Source organism: Triplophysa rosa, linkage group LG1 (assembly GCF_024868665.1).
Source record: "Triplophysa rosa linkage group LG1, Trosa_1v2, whole genome shotgun sequence".
In the NCBI taxonomy this organism is placed as follows: Eukaryota; Metazoa; Chordata; class Actinopteri; order Cypriniformes; family Nemacheilidae; genus Triplophysa; species Triplophysa rosa.
Window position 1 is genome coordinate 36,319,348 of NC_079890.1, and position 14,763 is coordinate 36,334,110.

Below are 14,763 nucleotides of genomic sequence, written 5' to 3' on the forward strand. Positions count from 1 at the left end.
GCAGAGAAGCTTATTCATGCATTTGTGACCTCAAGACTTGACTACTGTAATGCACTGCTTAGTGGTTGTCCTGCAGCATCAATAAACAAACTACAGTTAGTTCAGAATGCAGCTGCCAGAGTTCTAACCAGGTCCAGAAAATACGATCACATAACCCCAATGTTATCAACCCTTCACTGGTTACCCATTAAGTATCGTATTGACTTTAAAGTTCTTTTAATTACTTATAAAGCCTTAAACGGTTTAGCCCCTACCTACATAACAGAGCTTCTACCACACTACAACCCATCACGCTCTCTAAGATCTCAAAACTCCGGACTTTTGATAACACCTAGAATAACTAAATCCACCAAAGGGGGTAGAGCTTTCTCATACGTAGCACCTAGCACCTAAACTCTGGAATAGCCTTCCCGATACTATTCGAGGGTCAGACACACTCTCCCAATTTAAATCTAGATTAAAGACACATCTTTTCAGCCAAGCATTCACTAATACATAGCTAATGAACAGCAGCTACACTAATTATTCTCTTTCTGCCCTCGCATCGGGATGCCCATCCCGAGGTAGGGAGAGATTCCGCCAGGCCCAGATGAACGTCCATCCCCAAGGTCCATGCCCATTCCCAACTACAGATTACGCCAGCTACATCTGAAAATCCCGTGCCATCCCCCTGTGAGAGCCTGCGGACTGACTGACCATCCCAGCTCCATCCAAGGCAATTCCATCACCACCCAAGAGAAAAGCGACCGTCTGACCAGCCCAGCTCAGACCATTCCATTCCCAACCAAGAGCAAAGACGGACTACTGGTCACATTAATGCTAAATTTACAATACTTTGTATTTAATGCTAAACTTACATCACATGACAGCAGTTTGAAGTTATAGCTGCACTCAGTGACTTGATTGGAGGTTGCTGGGTGGGTGTTTGTGCGGAGTGGGGGGGCTTGCTGGTTGTGGTTTGGGGCGTTTCATTTGCTGGGACTGTGTGGGTCTGGTCTGGTTGGTCTTGTTTTGTGGTCGATGTCGGACAACAGAGGAATAAAGTTAATTATGCCATTACTATATTTCCCTGGTTGTTCCTCTGTTGTCTGTTGTCGATCGCGGAATGGGACCGGGTTGGACCTGCACGGTTTCGGCTGTTAGGGCTTCCTGGGTCATGGCTGTGGGCTCTCCCTGTTCTTCGTGGACGTTTGCTCGGTGGCTTTTGGTCGGGGTCACTGAGTGCAGCTATGACACGTCAGAGGAGATCTGGCCCTCCCGGCTGAGCCTGGTTTCTCCCGAGTTTTTTTTTTCTCCATTTATTCATCATTGGAGTTTGGGTTCCTGGCCACAGCAGTGCAGTGTTGGCTTGCTCACCAGGAGGACTGCATTTATTTATTTATTTATTAGATATTATTTATTAGAATGATCTTGCTTGGTCTATAAACACCATGCACTGTGCTGTGTTTTACCTTTCTGTGTTTTTCCTATTTGCTCCTGTAAAGCTGCTTTGGAACAATGCACATTGTGAAAAGCGCTACATAAATAAAATTGAATTCAATTGATTTCATTTTCCAGCAGGACTTGGCACCTGCCCACACTGCCAAAGATACCAAATGCTGGTTCAATGACCATGGTGTTACTGTGCTTGATTGGCCAGCAAACCCGCCTGACCTGAACCCCATAGAGAAATATTGAGTGCATAGAAATGAACATACTTTTCAGAAGCCTGACATTTGTTTAAAATATCCTTTTTTTATTGATCTTACATAATATTCTAATTTTCTGAGACACTGAATTTTGGGTTTTCATTATCTGTAAGCCATAATCATCAAAATTAAGAAGAGCTTGAAATATTTCACTGTAATGAATCTATATAATATATGGGTTTCACTTCCTGAAATGAGTGACAAACTTATTGACCTTTTTCACAATATTCTAATTTTTTGAGATGTACCTGTATATCTTGAAGGGATAGTGATATGACATTTTTTTGGCCACAACTGCCTATGTCCGGTGACTTGGGAACATCTACCTGCCAACTGTTTTTGCAAAAACAGGCAGTTACTACCACACCTCAACATATTTTGGTAACACTTTAAAATGTGTGACCCTGGACCACAAAACCAGTCTTAAAGTAGCACTGAAATATTTGAGGCAAAAACCGACAAAACATTTTATGGGACAATGTTTCTTTTATGCCAAAAATCATTAGGATATAAGGTAAAGATCATGTACCATGAACATATTTTCTTAATTTCCTACAGTAAATGTATCAAAACTTTATTTTTGTGAGTGGACGCCGCAAAATCACGAACAAAAACGGCCGGAAACACGCCTACAAGCTTGGCTCGCTGCTGCCCGCTCTTTAGGAATTTCAGGTTGGAATTTGGGAATTTCCACTTTCCACAATGTCATTACAGCGGTAAGCTCATAGAGAGCGATGAAACAAACTTGTTTCTTCTTAGCAATGGCCTACATGGACAACTCCAAAGGTTATTTTCTCAATATTTTGATTTTTTGCATCCTCAGATTCCAGGGTTTTAAATAGTTATATCTCAGCCAAATATTGTCCTAACAAACCATACATCAATTGAAAGCTTGTTTATTCAGCTTTCAGATGATGTATAAATCTCAATTTCAAAAAATTGACACATAAAACTGGTTTTGTGGTCCAGGGTCACATGTGATTCTGTTTACAACTGATTAACATTACTTCTATAGCACTAATCTTTACTAATCCATTTTCCATTGAAAGCTGTATCTGCTACAGTTGATGCAAAATGAGTAATGGACACACAATAAACTACTGTTCCATCAACATCAAAAAAAGTAATGCAGATATTGTTCAGTTTATCTTCAAACAGCAACTTCATAAGACTTTGTCAGTTTTTGACTGGCTGTGTTTCATAAAGAACACACACAAAAAAAAATTGTCCTACACATCTAAGGTTGTTTAAAGCGTTTAGAGTTGTAAAGGGAGCTGTAAGATGTGTAATAGATTACATGGTGAAACAGGGCCCAACCATGCAAACGTTTTGTTAAAATGCAGATTTGCAACTCTTTGTTGTCTTGAAAAGAAAAATGGACAAGAAAATGTTGACTGGCTGTGTTTCATAAAGAACACACAAAAAATAATTTTTCTTTGAGAACTTCTACTTTACAGATGTATTTGTGAACCATCTATTTTTTCTCCAGTGTATTTTAAAACTAAACATGATTCGATGACCACGGTTTCTTTTGTTCCTTTATTTTTTTAATTCATCTGTATTCTTGTGTTATTTGTATTGCTTGTTTGCGCTCAGTAGTTTGAATTCAAACGTTTTAGAAGGTGATTGACACCAATTCCGAGTATGGAACACCATACTTGGACACACGTCACATCACTTTCACTTACTTGGTATAAGAATTCATAGTGTCTCATGAGATGCAAACTGTCCCAATTTGTCTCTGTGCTGTCCAGAAAATAATATAGGTCATGCTGAATCAAGTTTAACATACGACCACACATTCTAGATTCGTTCGCACAGTCTAATCACACTACAATTGGAATGTGGAGGAAAATTGATAAATTCAGATTAAATAGTTTGAACTGTTATGATCGTGGTCCCTGTGAAGAAATCTGTTTCCTTATTAAGCTTTATCATTTTAGATACTTTCTAGAGTATAAATCTGTGCGTGGCTTTTTGTCTGAACTCATAAAAAGTACAAGAAACACAAAAACAAAGTGCAACTATGCTTTACGGTCGATTGCATTTAACTTGACAGGTCTAATTAAAATAAACAAGAGTATAGCTCTTAATACAAAGTACCCACATTCTGATTTCCATCTGTGTAATAAATGTCCAACAACATCCACCTGTTGTAAGCTGGTTAGGTAAATGAACAAGTCTAGAGAATCATTACGCTAATCACTAGAGGGGCGGACCCGTCCTGATTTCCAGATGTATAAATTTTGATGCTGGCTTCCAAAAGCTTCATGGAAACTCAAGTGTAGCAATGATGGGGCTGTGGCAAGTTGGATTTGGTTTGGTGCTTGTTCTTGCATTTGGCTTGTCTGATGCACAATGGCGAGGAAGATCGGCGCAAACTCAGAAACCTCGTACATTTAGGCCTTGGTCACAAATGCAAGTTCCTCAGCAGAGTGAAACCAGGATGCCTCGGTTTCCCCAAACCAACAATCCCATGCTTGTGCCACAGAGATTTCCTTCTCAGTTTTCGATACAGACTCCTGGTATGGTTGGTGGAAAGCCTGGTCAAGATCCTGTCGGTGTTCAGTCTAAACAGCTTTTGCAGGGTCCGATGGAAAAACTGATGTGGACCTTTCCAAGACTGCCAGAAGAACCGGTACAGCCAGAGATTCCTTTTGAGCTGCGGAACCCTATTCCTCCCAACAGTGTAGGAGCTCAGTGCCGTGAGAATTCCGTGTATGTGGAAGTGATGGAGGACTTCTTTGGGACTGGAAAACAACTAATGGCTTCTGGATTTGCAATTGGAGGCTGTGGACCAATAGGGCAGGACGATAATGCTCGAGTGCTCATCTTTGAGTCAGAACTGCATGGATGTGGCAGCATGTTAACTGTGAGAAGACTGATCCTCTTACCAAAAGTGTTTACGTTCTGAATAATTCTTGAGTAACACTCTTGTTTCTTTAGGTGACCGAAGATGCGCTTGTTTATACCTTCACCCTGGTCTATAGTCCCCAAGAGGTTTCAGAGGGTGTTCCCATTTTCAGGAGTAGTGGTGCTGCAGTCAGTATTGAGTGTCACTATCCAAGGTAAGGTTCTGAGTTCAAGATGGCTGCGTACTCATGCATGTAGTAAAAGATTTGGCAGTTTGTGGTGACCAACTCTTTCTATAATCTACAGAATGCATAATGTGAGCAGCAATGCCCTGGTGCCCGCTTGGGTACCATATGCAGCTACTAGGGTCGCAGAAGAGCGGTTGGTCTTCTCCCTCAAGCTTATGACTGGTTTGTATTATACAGCTTTAGCTTTTAATGTGGTTTCAAGTTAATTTTGTTGACAAGGACTAAATTTTCCTTTAAACAGATGAGTGGCAGTTTGAGAGACCTTCAAACCAGTATTTCCTGGGTGACATTGTGAATATTGAGGCCTCTGTGAAGATTTACAACCATGTACCTGTCCGTGTGTTTGTGGACAGTTGCGTAGCCACTGCATCACCTGACGTGAACTCTGACCCCAGATACTCATTCATTGAGAACAATGGGTACGACATGCCCATTTACCCAGCCTATCCTAGAAGTATTGCAGGGTGTTTAACTTGATTCTTCACCAGGTGCCTGGTTGATGCCAAGTACACCGGCTCGAGCTCTCGCTACCTGCCTCGAACTCAAATTGATAAGCTGCAGTTTCAGCTGGAGGCTTTCAGGTTCCAGCAAGTGAACAGTGGGCTGGTATGTATTTGCATTAGTTTTGAGTACATTATAGTGCACTGTTTGGAAACCTGAATCCTGTTGTCTTTGCAGGTCTACATCACATGCACTTTGAAGGCGGTTCCTGTAGCCACTCCAACAAATCCTGAGCATAAGGCTTGCTCGTTCTCTCCTAATGGGTATGTTGTCCCCAAATAGCCTTCACTGTGTCAGTAGGGTGCCGTTTATCATTGAGCATGTGTCTTTGTTTGGCAGGTGGGTGTCTGTAGATGAATCTGATCAGGTGTGTGGCTGCTGTGACTCAACCTGTAGCAGCAGTAGTGCAAGCGATCAGGTTCTTCGAGGTATGGGTTAACAAATGGACTAACTAAGGATTCTGATTATGGTCTTGGAAGTTTCTCACTACTTGTCTGTTCTCCGTAGATCTACGGTGGGAGCAAGCATCTGTTGGACCCCTCCATGTGAAGGAATTTGGCTTCGGTCGTTTGTAATTTGAAATGGCTATGAGGTCAAGTGATGAATAAAAACTGTTCTCATGTGATTTATGGTCTAAGTGGTCATCCCTCAAGAGGTCTTGCACATCTCATTTACATGTTTGACATTTTATGGTTGTGATTTGTCACTCCAAGCCAGTCTACTTTTGCGGTAATTTAGATGAATACTTCTTACAGGACTTTTACTGATTTTTGCTAGGTAATGCACGGTAGGTACAAAAAAGTCTGTACCTGCCCAAACATAACACATCCCTATACACTGAGGGTAAATAAGTGAACAATGTAGAAGCACTAAACTTTTTTTTTTGTAAGCTTAAAACTTTACATGAACTGTAAATTATTCCTTAAATCTGACTTGGCTGAAGTTTTGTTTCAAGGGTCATTGATGTTGACTAGAGAACAAAGTTAAAATGAAAGCCTACTTTAGGTGTGGAGCTTGCTAATCGCATATAGCTTGTGAAGAGCTAAATTTAACTAGTTGACGTACTTGACAGTCAGTGACTTAGATTCACTGGTTTCAAGACACTTTTTTTTATCTCTTATCCTGGTCTCAGACTTAGTGGACTTGTTTTTATTTCAATACCACAACTGTTGGAATTACACTAAATTGTTGCATTGACTGATGCGTTAACATCATGTGATTGGATGTAAAACTTCTGGCTTTAAAAGCATTCACCAGTTATGTGATTGTTACTTTTGTTACCCTTACTGCTGGTAAGAGAAGAATTGGTGCTCGTCTTGAAGAAATCTGTCAACAACTGAATACACACCAAGGAGAGTATGGGATCTTTTTTATAACATCTGATGCGATATTGATTTTGTATAATACAATAAACCTTGAGTTAATAAGTGACTTAAGTTTTAGACAAGTTTTTGTTCTATTTTGGTTAGTCCCAAACAAATCTAATCTGAACATTTGTGCTTTTCTGAGCAACACAACTATTTTGCTATTAATTAGATTTCACATTTAGTCATTTAGCAGATGCTTTTATCCAAAGGGACTTTCAGGGAGCAATAAGCGATAAAGCAATAAAACTAAGTCACTGAATCTTGTTGAAGGTCACATACTTAAATTTATCTTGGGCATTTACCTTTTTTTTGTTTAGTTGTTGGAATTTTTACCTGTGCACAAATTGTAATATGCTACAGTAGGTTGGTGATAAAACATGGAACATAAAACATCCTACAAATACATTTCTACACAAATCACCCAACTTTTATTATATTATGACTTTTCAGTGTTTTGTGGATCTCTTGAATGAATTTTGGGAGTGCTGGTCTTGGTCTCGACTCGGCCTCTGTCTGTGATCTCAAATTTTCTCAGTCAAATGCACATGATATTTTAAATTATGTGATTGTAGCTATTATAAACATTTGTATTCTGCAACTATTGCTTTTCTTACCAACGGAACAGGATATAGCAAACATATGGAGGTAGGATGAGATTCATCGCACAGATGTGTTTCTGCAGATAACGCCTATGTGGAGGGTGTCACGGAAGCCTGGGAGGGTTAAAGGTCAATAACGGAGCGAGGAAAAGCTGTAGTAGGGCAAGGACAGGAAAAGGGAATGGCAAAGGGAAGTGTGTGTTTGACCAAACCCTGTGACTGATGCTCATTTACAGCGAGAGCACATGGATGATGATGTCATAGGAGGCAGTGCCGTAAAACGGACATTGGAATAAATGCTCATTTAGTGTTGAAAATCTGTGTTCAGGTTCCCAACGAGACAAACACAAAAAAACCTTGACATAACTCTTTACATCTGTTATGCATGCAAAAACTTTGTCTAACAGCTGTGGTATCCTTGTGCTTCAAAAATGTCTTCTAAATATCAAACTGTTTCATGTCTAATAAACCTTATTATGCTTAAGTGGGTCTGCCCAATTTAAAAAAATTGGAAAGCATGCCCATTGCACAAGACATAGACAAGAGAGGGCTTGTTTACAATTATCTTGCATTTTTAAGTTGTTTCTCCCTACAAACTCTTCTTGTCTTGGTTGTGTTATCCTATAAACATAAAAATGTCACCATGCTAACATTTTGTCCAATAAAGCCTACTGTTTTTAAAGCTTTGGCAACGTATGCATGTGTACAATATTTATTCCCTTAAATTGTGGAAGTACAGACACTATTTTCAAACATATGCTTAAGAAAATGTCCTTGTTTAGTCTAAGAGAACTCTTTGAAGTGAAAATGTCAGGTTTATGATTACACCAAAAACGTGCAATGGTTTGCATTAAAGAAGATAATTTCCTAAATCCCCTCATAAATCTCTTTATACTAAATGTTGTGATTACTCACAAAACATCAAATAATTCAACGGCCAGGTATTTCAGAACAGCGGTGTCTCTACCAACTCCACAGGATTGGGTATAAAAGTTTTATGCATTACATCAATATTTAGATTATATTAATTTACAACAAGTTTTAAAAATTATAACAACCTGCAATTTTATGTTTCAAACAGAGTTGGCAATAGAGAGGCAGAAGGAAATGCCAGCTTTAAGTTTAGAATATTTTTCATCTTAAAAATCATATTAAATCATATTCTACACTTAAAAAATTGAAATAAAAACCAGAAAAATATGGAAAAAGTTTTGAAAATGTCATTTTAAAGGTCATGACTAGAAGTACTAACAGAAATAACAACTTTAATGGAAGGAAAGTATTTTAGTACATCACTAAAGTGCCAAAATGGCTTGACTTCATCATCTCTTATGGACCAATCCACAAAACACAATGTCCACCCAGTACTGGAAACCTTTGAGACTATTTGAGAAGCATGCACTGAAATATTCCCATAGAAAAAACACTGACAAATTCCAAAACAATAGAATCACTCTGAAGCAGTAAAAACACATGAAACAGGGCATGAACTGGTGCAAACATGAAAAAATGGCTGCTGTATTGAACCTGTCAGCAGACACGAGGGTTAAGATGACAGGTTCATACAGGTAATGAACTGGACAGATACAGGTTAATGGAAAGATAATTGCTTTTCCACACCCCAAAGAAAACTGTTTTTGTTTGCTCACTGTAGACATGACCGTACGTGTGTGAGACAACATCTCTGTGATCAACGTCTTCAAACCGTGCACGAGATGGGGCTGAGATGGTATAGTAGATGACATCAGTCTCCGAGGTATGTCTGGCATGAAAGGGATGGTGATAATAGAATGACAATAAAGAAGACCAAATCCTTTTGAAGAAGCCTTAAAAGATTTTGGGTTTGGACGGTGCCAAGAAAAAGCGTTACAAAGTGCATCTTGATAATATTTAAGAAAAAATCCTGTCATCATTTACTCACCCTCTTCTCATTCCAAACTTGAATGTGTTTCTTTCTTCAGCAGAACACTAAAGAAGATAATTTGAAGAAAGTTGGTATCCTAACAGCGCCATCACCCGTTCACTTCTATTGTATGGACACAAAACCAATGCAAGTGAATGGGTGCCGGTTAACAACATTCTTCAAAATATCTTCTTTTGTGTTCTGCAGAAGATTATTTTAGGTGAACTATCACTTTAAGCTGCATTTTAGATTGATAACACAACAACACAGACGTGGCTTCGGTTGACGTCCACCATGACACACTATACAAGACAGACATGTTCACAAGTCTCGGAGGTCCAAGTCCAAGTCTCAAGTCATTGAGGTCGAGTCCAAGTCACATCTCAAGTCTCTTTTCTATTTTTAGCAATAGTTCTCTCAGTTATTGTAATTCACAGTGTATGAAGCGAAATCAGTTTTGAAATATTACAACTAATTAACTCTACAAAATGTCTTGGGTATTCAAACCAGTGCTGATGCTGGTGTGATAGCCTGTGTTTTCTTCTTTTTACTAGGTCTTTGCGCCACATTTACCGGTGCAAAATGAAAATACATTTTATGCGCAATACTGATGTACTAATATGAACCATTTTGCTGTAATCTAGGCTAAATTAAGAAATGTAATAAATTGCATGATGTGTAATTAAATGTTCCAAACAAAGATTTAACTGTTTTTACATCATTTACTTGACCTTAGAATTAAATTAAACCAGGTCATTACCTTTATTTTTCAGAAAAGTTCAGTAACTACTGGATATGCATTGTTGCAACACAGAGAATATTAGACCATGAACACATGTACTAGTTCATTCAATCTCATTTGACTTAAATGACTCGTTCAGTAGGGCGTATTCAGTATTAAGTACATTCAACCAATGAAACGCTCTGACAGGGCTCACACTGAAGCGCTATTGGCTCATGGCATCATGCCTCTTTGAAGAACAGAGCTGCACTCTTTGCTTGAGACTGAATGAGAAATATCTTGTAAAAAATAAACATTACAGAAACTGTCTTACATTTCTTCAATCATGCAAACATGTTTCATACTTGCTTTGATCTTTAGCATGTCATTCAATCTTTTAATATACAATACGACTTACTTCATCACTTCTTTTGGCTTAACTGTTACTTTATGTTGCATTTCACGTTATGCAGCAGCTGGCATTAGTGGATAAGTTAACATTGGCATTTAAAATGTTCGAGTTTCAGGGTGACTCGCCTGCAGTCGCGCTTCAAGTTTGTGGTGCTTTACTGGCGATTGTGAAGGAAAATAAGACGCACTGTTAACCGCGTGGAGACATAGAATACATATGTCAGTGCTTCCTCTTTACCCAGAGACTTCTCTCTACCGCTTATATGAGATAAGCAGCACATGCGCGCCAGGTCGGACAAGAATATTTTCGTCTCGTTTTTATAAGTTAACGAAAATGTCCGTTTTTTTTTTATTACTGTTTTCGGTATCACGCATTCATTTTTATTTTGTTATCGTCAGTGAAAACATGTCGTTAACGAATATTTTCGTTATAGTTTTCGTCAACGAAATTAATACTGATGTAAGTAAGTTAATCATCCATTATAATATCTGCTGCACTTAAATGGTTTGGACAGAAGCTACTAAAGTAAGACTTGGCTACATTTTGTCTTTTATATAACTATGAACACGCGTCCTCAAGATGCGTCGCGCGTGTACATAATAATGCTGACTTTGTGTGTTTAGAGATGAATCGTTGTGACATTTGCTGCAGAACATAATGGATTGGGAATTAATAGACAAATGTGTTATATGATGCTGTCATGTGGGGAAGTAAAGTAAGAATGTGAATGAAATGTTCTATCAAAATGACTTGGGTTTTTTACGAGTCTCATGAGTCACGAGTCCAAGTCAATTCTCGAGTCAGCTGTCCACGAGTCCAAGTCAAGTCGCAAGTCTCAATTTTTGCGACTTAAGTGTGACTCGAGTCCAAGTCGCGGACTCGAGTTTCCATCTCTGATACAAGATGAAACAACAGATTCTTGCGTCCCAACACCCATAGCATATACGAATCGCCACACCACCCTTTTAGTGTTTTTAGCTCTTAAAACCTTTTTTAACTTCACTGTAGCCCTTCAAAACCCTTTACAAGACACAATAAGTCGCCAGCCGCACTTAAACAGCACATTTTTCAATCTGTGGGATGCGTTTGACCTGTATGCTTCACTTTAAAGCCGTCGTAGGAGTCAAAGCCTTCATGTAATCTGTGCTCTGGTTCCCACGGCCCTGCTACCTGGCTGCGGGGACCACACAAAAACTGCGGCTTTCTCAGAGACAGACCAGGCCCTGGTTCTGTGCTACCACATATGTATTGAAAGGGTGGGTGGGGGGTTCAGCTTGTAATCCTCAAGATTTGTTTGGGAACTGAGGTGCACAAAGCAGACGGTCATGAGACTTATCAAGTCACACACTCGTACCGAAGAAAGCGACGACGCCGTCAAAACACGCGGCCATGTGAAAATTCAACAAACGTAAGCTGATTAAATCCTTGCAAAGCTCGAAGCACAACACGCCTCCACAATGGACTGTTTTGTGACCAGATTCAAATGCATCATCTGTGCAAGCGGTGGCTCTCTGTAACAGTTTGCGGGTTTCACGTTAGAAGTCATAAACGCAGAGATTTCACAGAGCCGCTGTGGTATTAGTGCGTCTGAAGGTCTTTGGGATATTTCAAAGTGTGGGTCAAAGGTCAGGCGTGATGGAGGATAGGGATGAGTGCTTCATAGGGTGCTGTGATAACTGCGATACAGGAGTGAATTAATCTTCATTTATTCTGTTTCATGCATTCTGAGCTGCGATCGGTCTTCTCGTAAAATGGGTCCTCTGTTACAGTATATCAGTCATAAACATAAACATACAGTATTTGCTTTTAAACTGTGGGCCTCACTAGACTGGGATCCAAAAGTCTCAGATGACAATAATTCAAAACCATTTTTATTATAAATCCATTTACATTTTTTATCAGTTTATTTGCAAGACCAGATAACTCAGTTTTTATTGTGTTTTATTGTGTTAGTTAGATGTGTTTTTTTGTTTGTTATTATTACTTAAAGTGTAAATTAAAGTGTCATTATTTACCAACCCTCTTGTCATTTAAACCTGTATGACTTTCGTTTTTCTGCAGCACACAAAAGAAGATTTTGTTAACTGGACCCCATTCACTTGCATTGAATCGCTTTCCAACTTTCTTCAAAATATCTTCTCGTGTTCTGCGGAAGTAAGAAAGTCATAAAGGTTTAAAATGACAATAGAGTGAATTAATGATTACAGAATTTTCATTTTTATGTGAACTATCACTTTAATCAAAACAACCCAACTGCAGTTTGATTTATATTCATTGAAATGCTCAATAAAAAAACATGATTTTTGAAAAAATGTAAAAAGTTCTGTTTGTGCAAATGTTTCTGTTTTAACTTCAATTTTAGTTACATTGGAAAATGTCATTATTTGGTACGTTTCTTCTTTGCTTTAAAAACTACATGAAAACCTGATGATTTATGATGCCATTATTTATCATTCATGCATTATTGACCTAAACATTTCTTCATTTAATATCAAAACATTGTTTTGTCTTTAATTGTTCAAAATCCTTTATTTCAATATTTAAATTAGATATGGAACCCCAGATTTTCAATTTGGTCTCAGACTTTTGGACATCAATTGACCCTTCGCGTGGAGTTTGATTGACAGACGACCGGACCAATCATAACGCCGATATTATGCTTTGGCTGATGTCGGACATATCAAAAGGGCGAAAAACATAGCGAAGGGTCAATTGTATGCTTTTTTGCTATTTTATTTGTTTTCTCTTCTTGATGTGTATAGCTAGTTCAGTAAAGTCACGGTGGCTGCTCAAAGACTGTCAATCCTGATGAATTTGAGACCAATGTCTAACACCGTGTCTACACCGGACACGACTCAACACGATAAAAGACAATAGAACGTATTAGAACCCATTATAATTTTGTATTTTGTCCACACTGGATGCGTCACGTGACGCAACACGACAAAGCCGTTATAAACAAGCCGTTTTTTGCTCTCGTCGCGTCCGGTGTAGACACGGTGTGAATGTATATTAAAAAAACATTCATTATAAAAAATCATTAGCTCATGTGCAGCATATAAACAGGTCTTACAGTACATACACAGAAAACAATTATCTCATGCTGTTTTCCCTAGGTATTAAAAACTTTCAAAAGCATTAAAAAGCGAAATGGCAATGAATTAAGGGTGTGAAAACGCAAGTAAGCACATCTAAGCAACAGAGCAGCAGTGTTTGTGCGCTCTCTCTCTCTCTCTCTCTCTGTCTCTGTCTCTCTCTCTCTCTCTCTCTCTCTGGCAGAGTCATGCAGTGGTGTTTACACAAAGCACATGGAGAGGAAAGCAGCAGATGTGCAAACCACAGGAAGAATCATTAGCTTCGCAAACGTTCACTCCAGCGAGGCGTGGTGACCCCGCTGGTGCATAACTGCCCCCCTTCCCAAACCTGCTCTTTCTCTAATTCATCCTCATGTCAGGATCCCTCGCTCCTTCGCTCATTCAACTCAACATTCTGTCATTTCTTCCTCAGCTCGACTTGACCTCTTTTTGATGTTCTCCTGCTTCTATCTTTCTTTTGATCGGTATCGCTATCTTCAAGTGCACCTGCACTCTTTATCGGACCTCTTTCTACTGATCAATGAAGCTTGCCAGGTCGCTCAATATTTCCTTCCTCTACTGGTACATGCAAGCTTGCTCATCACCCTGATAAAAAACCATGGAGCTTGGTACGGTGTTCCCATTTGAAAAACACCTACAGAAAATAGTTGTTTCTCAATCTGTGAACCATATGATGTGCTTATTTGTGACCTCATGTTTTCAGTTCAACTTGTAGATTTGATTGCTACAGAACAGGACACAAACACACCCAAAACATTTTAGCTAAGAAGTGGATGCCAGCAACTAAATGTTACAAAAGCAACAATAAAAGGAAAAAGAACAGTGTACATTTTAGGATCGATAGATGATCATCAAGATGGGAAAAAATCTGATCATTCTGACCTTACATTAACCGTCTGAATCTGTGTCCGGAAACCTTTTAAAGCCATCTGTTGTTTTAACGCCCTCTCCCGGGCGATCCTGAGAACTGACAGGTGCTCTTTAACCTTTGAAAAAAACTGCTGCTGGCTCCTCTGCAGGCATGCATGTCCTCTAATTCACACTGAAAGAAGTACAAAAAATAAAAAGCTCCGCGACAATGTCTTATTGTGCATCATGCTATTGCTTAACAAGCTGGACAACAATTTTCCTTTGTAAGGCCAGACGGCAACATGGGAAACGCCAGCGTTTGCCAAACCGTCTTCAGGGTCTCTATGAGTTTGTAAAACAAGTACGTGTCAATAGCTCACAAAATCTGTTTTAGATGGGCCGTGCATCACAGCGCCAATGCCAACAATCAACAATACCAGTCATGCCAATTATTTCATCCCAAAACTATTTATAATTCTCATGTACGAGGCCTGTGTCCCATTAGCCCAATGTTTTATCTCTCTCGT

The 14,763-nt window shown here is 39.2% G+C and overlaps 2 protein-coding genes across 3 annotated transcripts in view; one reads left to right on the plus strand and one right to left on the minus strand.

Annotated features, from left to right (window-relative positions):
• The window catches only part of LOC130556586 (ADAMTS-like protein 1), a 139,455-nt gene that overhangs the window by 121,626 nt on the left and 3,066 nt on the right, over positions 1-14,763 (minus strand). The window lies entirely within an intron of this gene.
• Positions 3,972-5,910, plus strand: LOC130556603 (zona pellucida sperm-binding protein 3-like). Its single transcript, XM_057337781.1, has 8 exons — positions 3,972-4,560; positions 4,635-4,756; positions 4,848-4,951; positions 5,031-5,208; positions 5,278-5,395; positions 5,468-5,553; positions 5,630-5,718; positions 5,798-5,910. Exons 1-8 carry the CDS (start codon positions 3,979-3,981, stop codon positions 5,863-5,865), a joined length of 1,347 nt encoding a protein of 448 aa, XP_057193764.1. The 5' UTR covers positions 3,972-3,978; the 3' UTR covers positions 5,866-5,910.